This window comes from Austrofundulus limnaeus, unplaced genomic scaffold, assembly GCF_001266775.1.
Source record: "Austrofundulus limnaeus strain Quisiro unplaced genomic scaffold, Austrofundulus_limnaeus-1.0 Scaffold89, whole genome shotgun sequence".
NCBI classification, from domain to species: Eukaryota; Metazoa; Chordata; class Actinopteri; order Cyprinodontiformes; family Rivulidae; genus Austrofundulus; species Austrofundulus limnaeus.
Genome location: NW_013952491.1, coordinates 1640315 through 1645777, shown reverse-complemented (window position 1 = coordinate 1645777; position 5463 = coordinate 1640315). Strand labels below are relative to the sequence as shown.

The 5463-nt window shown below is 34.7% G+C and overlaps 1 protein-coding gene across 1 annotated transcript; it reads left to right on the top strand.

Annotated features, from left to right (window-relative positions):
- Positions 1–388: 388 nt before the first annotated feature.
- On the top strand, positions 389–2764 carry LOC106520235 (gastrula zinc finger protein XlCGF8.2DB). The gene has a single exon (XM_014012208.1). It carries the CDS (start codon positions 398–400, stop codon positions 1340–1342), a length of 945 nt encoding a protein of 314 aa, XP_013867662.1. The 5' UTR covers positions 389–397; the 3' UTR covers positions 1343–2764.
- The last annotated feature ends 2699 nt before the right edge of the window (positions 2765–5463 follow it).

Sequence of the window (5463 nt, the reverse complement as noted above, 5' to 3'; positions counted from 1 at the left end):
CAGTGAGGATTATGAAGAGGACCAGGATGTGGACTACCAACACAACAACAAGAACAGAGGAATAAAAAATAGAGAGACCTGCAGCAATGATCAGACAGGAGACAAACAGTTTGTTTGTGGTGTTTGTGGACAAAGTTTTAGCTATAAGTCAAGTGTAACCACCCACATGAGAATCCACACTGGAGACAAACCATTTTGTTGTGAAGTTTGTGGTCAGAGGTTTAGCCTAAAAAGTAGTTTGAACAAACACAAGAGAATCCACACAGGAGAAAAACCATTCCCTTGTGATGTTTGTGGACAAAAATTTAGGCTAAAGTGTCATAAAATCACCCACATGAGAATCCACACAGGAGACAAACCATTTCCGTCTGATGTTCGTGGACAACGATTCAACCGAATGTCACATACAAACACCCACATGAGAATCCACACAGGAGACAAACCATTTCCGTCTGATGTTCGTGGACAACGATTCAACCGAATGTCACATACAAACACCCACATGAGAATCCACACTGGAGACAAACAGTTTCCTTGTGAAGTTTGTGGTCAGAGGTTTAGCCTAAAAAGTAGTTTGAACAAACACAAGAGAATCCACACAGGAGAAAAACCATTCCCTTGTGATGTTTGTGGACAAATATTTAGGCATAAGTGTAGTTTGTACAGACACATGAGAATCCACACAGAAGACAAACCGTTTCCTTGTGATATTTGTGGACAAAGATTCAGCCAAATGTCATATAAAAACACCCACATGAGAATCCACACTGGAGACAAACAGTTTCCCTGTGAAGTTTGTGGTCAGATGTTTAGGCAAAAATGTAGTTTGAACAAACACAAGAGAATCCACACAGGAGAAAAACCATTCCCTTGTGATGTATGTGGACAAATATTTAGGCGTAAGTGTAGTTTGTACAGACACATGAGAATCCACACAGGAGACAAACCGTATCCTTGTGAACTTTGTGGAAAAAGGTTTAGACAAAAGTCAATTTTAAACTTACACACAAGAATCCACACAAAGGAAAAACCATTTCCCTGTGAAGTTTGTGGACAAAAATTTAGACAAAGGTCACATTTAAACAACCACATGAGAATTCACACAGGAGACAAACCTTTTCCGTGTGGTATTTGTGGACAAAGATTTGGCCATAAGACGAGTTTAGATGCCCACATGAGCATCCACACTGGACACAAACAGTTTCCTTGTGAAGTTTGTGGAAGAAGATTTAGTCGAAAGTCACATTTAAACTCCCACATGAGAATTCACACAGGAGAAAAGTGTTTAGCTGTAAAAAACACAACAGCTCCTAAAGATCCACATGAGGTCACACACAACTGAACACACACACAGTTCCAAAGTTTAATAGTTTATGTAGTGAGAAAATACGATCTAAAATGTCAGTTACTGTTTTATGTATTTTGTAAATATTTAAATATGGCTGACTGATATGTCACGTATAGATCAGACTCTTTTGCATTATGTAATGCCAAAAAGTACGAAGTAGAATTTTTAGTCCTATTTTATAACTGACTGTAAATAATTCAGTAGGAATTCAGTTTTTTTCAGCTTCTTTAAACGCATCGTAGTCCCTCCCATTCCCAGCTTGAAGACCCGCCCCCTTCACTGCTCCTCTACCAAACTGTCTGAATTTGTGTTTCAGAGAAAGGACAACGGCAGCTGACAGAGAAGGGTTGGTTCAAAAGAGGGATAAAATGCAGATGTAATAGAGTTTATTTGCCATGAAAACTTTTGTTCTTTTATTTCACATTGTTCAGTTTCAATAGCACCTGAGATATCAGTATCAGCCAGTGTGTCTAAAATATCAATTAATTAGTAAACTGAATGCTGAATTCTACAGACAATTTTTGTTTGATTTTGCAGATCTTAATACGAACTCATATCCCTAACTTTCTAACTGCTGTTAGAATAATTTACATATATTTGTTGTGTTACTGTTGTAACATAGGCTGGTCATCTCTCGCAGTTCGCAGATACACTCACTGGATATCCTTCGTCTATAAGACCCTCCTGAACCTTGTCCTGTCGTATTTTACCACATTAATACAAACATCAAACAGTAAATATTCCCTGCGCTCCAACGATCGAGTCCTCCTGTCAGTTCCTCCTGTCAGAACTGAACTTGGGAAAAAAGTGTTCAGCTTCGCTGCCCCCTCAGCCTGGAACAATGTACAGACGGATCTAAAATTGTTAACACTCATCTCTCTTAGATCCGTCTTGTCGATCCTCACTGATAACATTAAAAAGAAGTTTGATCCGTGCATTTGTTTTCTAGTCTCTACTTGTAGTTGTTAGTGTTGATTTCTCATCTGACTTCTTTTTGAGTTTTTACTATTTTGTTTGATTCTGTAATCAAAAGTGTTTGATTAATGTCACACTATTCACTTTTAAGAAATGAAAATCATTAGGACGTAATTTGGGAATTACTGTATTCTGTACGTCTAAATGACTGAATGTCTTCACCTGTTTTCATAACAACTTGTATTTTGAATTGTTGTACTTTAACTTTAATCTTAACTCTAATGGACTCTGTGACGTGTCGTGTGGACTTCTTGACCAGGTCACCCTTGTAAAAGACCCTGATCTCAATGGGTTTTCTACTTGGTTAAATAAAGGTGATTGATTGATTGATTGATTGATTGATTGATTGATTGATGTTACTGTTGGAAATTTTTTAATATAGCTAGCTGATATGTCACATATAGATCAGAATTAAATGACTGAAATGGGTGGTGTACTGTGTTTTACCTGTGTATTTGTGCAACAATAATCACAGATAGATGAAAACAAGTTAAAATATTTAGAATAATGAAAACACAAGATTGTCCCACTCGGTCTAGTAGATCTTATACTAAATATGTTGATGTGGTTTACAGCGATCTGGGCCGCATATAAACATTTCCTGACTACAGATCATTTTGACCACTTAATATTACAAATATCTAATATAATATCTAAAAAACTTGACCATATATTTGTGTACGGTTTATTTAACAATAATATACACCGTACAGAAAGCTACCGATCACAATAACAAATGCATTTACCACTGTTAAAACAAAAATGTGTATTTTGAATGTATATTTAAGCCAAATTTGATGTGTGGCCAAGAAGGACATTTTATACTCAGAATTTAGTAAATGATAGGTCAGCCTGCCTCAAGATTATATTTAGATTAAAAGTTTATCACCCAGCCCCACTGGTCATAATGCTGTTATTAATATGATCTCTATACTGGGATTTTCTCTGGCAATAGATTTAATATAGTGTCATACGATAGTAATTACTTCATAAGAGTAAACATATTGATGTAGTATAACCTTACCTCTATTTTGCATCTCCAGGTTGTGATTTTAGGCACTAATTCCAACGTTTGAGCAGGTAAAAGTTCTGGACGAGTTTGTCCTTTTTCTGATTAAAAGTTGGTACCTCACAAACTAAAATAAACATTTTAAAATGTGCAACAATCCAAACTTTAAACTTTTATAACCTGTCCCATCGTTTACTTTTCTTTGTTTGCCCACAATCAATCCCACAAACCACTGCACACCGCTTCTGGTAGGCGGCGGTAAACGGTATCCACGAAATATTGAGCTGGAAATAAAGTATCGACCAAGTAACTTTAGGGTCGATACGCTCCGTGACTGAGGCTGGACGTTATTATCATACTATCTACATGAAGATTAAAAGTAAAAAGATAAAGCAACTTTTGTTTTGGAGCTGTAAACAACATGGAGCTACAGATTTAATCACAGTGACTTGTCTTTGAAAAATATCAGATGTGATCAGATTTAGAACCACATACTGACACGGCCTGGGTCAGGTTTGAAAAAATCTGATTTGTCGCGTTCAGACTGTCATAAAAAATTGAATTTGTTGGATCTATACACTTTTGAGTAAGCAATGAGGAGAATGACATATTGTTTGCAATTTATATTCTTGATTTAGTGTAAAAAATAATTGTAATTATTGAGGAAAGAGCAGGTTTATACAAGATTTTTCTTCTTCCTGCTTCCTTTCACTCATGTATACTAAACGTTACAAGAAAAATATTGTGTATGTTAATGTTAATGATGAAACTGTTGAATTGTTAAATTGAGTGAATATTTGCCATAAAACTTTGGTTGTTTTATTTTACATTGTTCAGTTTTAATAATAACTGAGATATTATTATCAGCCAGTGTGTCTAAAATATTATCAAATAAATAGTAAATTAAATGATAAATTTTAAACATCATTTTTGTTTGGTTTTGGAGATCTTAATTTAAAATCATGTCCATAAACTTTCTAACTGCTATGAGAATAATTTACTTATTTTTGTAACAAAGTTGTAGTTAACAATATAATCATGATAGTAAATACTATAAAAGTAAAATAACGGTATTGTGAAGATGGTATTATTTTTATCATGTCTTTTATTATAAGTTTTTTAAGTATTTGCTGCTCTGACATTTTTTTCTTAGTACAATACTAAAGTAATTACTTCATAAGAGTATTATTATTATTAGTAGTATTAGCATTAGTATGGGGTTTATCAACTCCAGCTGGCCTGAAACAAATGCAGCTGAACAATATTTCATGTGACAGTTTAAATGTGTTGATATTTTGAAGTCACATAAACAATACGGCATTAACGAGGGCAGCTAAGCGCTGTCAGGACCCCTCACCGCTAATGTAGCTAACTAGCGGTAGCTACCGAACGTCTGTCGGAAGAAAATAAACTTCAAATATATATTTATTCATTCAACTAACCCCCGGAATTGTTTGCTTAACTTGTAAGATACTTTTTTTGGTTTTAATATTTTTTTATATTAAAGTTAGTCTAACGTGGCGTCACTTGTTGATAAGCTAGCTAGCTTTGTTTTTACATGACTAATGATTTGAGTTTGGAATAAGAGTAATATTTGATAAAAATGCTTACAGATTTACCTCTGTTGGCATTGTTACTTAAAACCTTATCATTATCTCTAGATATATTCAGTCAGTGCAACAACGAGTGATGTGAATGTAAAGTTATTGTCATTAATGACTGTTGTGTCTGTTTTTTTCCTGTAATTTCATATTTGTCTGCACAGAATCTTGCTTGTATTTTTCATTTTCATCTTGATAGTCCAGTACAGGAATTCTTATTTTTATTTTGATCTATGTTGGTTTTTTATTTTTACTATCTTTAATTCTACTTTTATTGCTACAGTTGATGATGCCACATATCAATACTGTTTCTGTGTATTAATGTATGTATCTGCTGCTGCTACCACACCTCAATTTCTCTGCATGGACAATAAAGGCTGTTTCTTTCTTCTTTTTCTCCCCTTTTCGTTTAATTTCTTTTTGTTGGAATACTATTGTGTTTCTGGTTCCTGCTCATGTTGAACAGATGGTGCTGATTAAAGAAGAAGCTCCTGAAGAATGGAGGCCTGGTGTGGACCAGCTGGACCCAG

Coding starts and splice junctions, on each gene's coding strand:
- LOC106520235 (XM_014012208.1), top strand. CDS start 398: ATGTCACATACAAACACCCACATGAGAATCCACACAGGAGACAAACCA.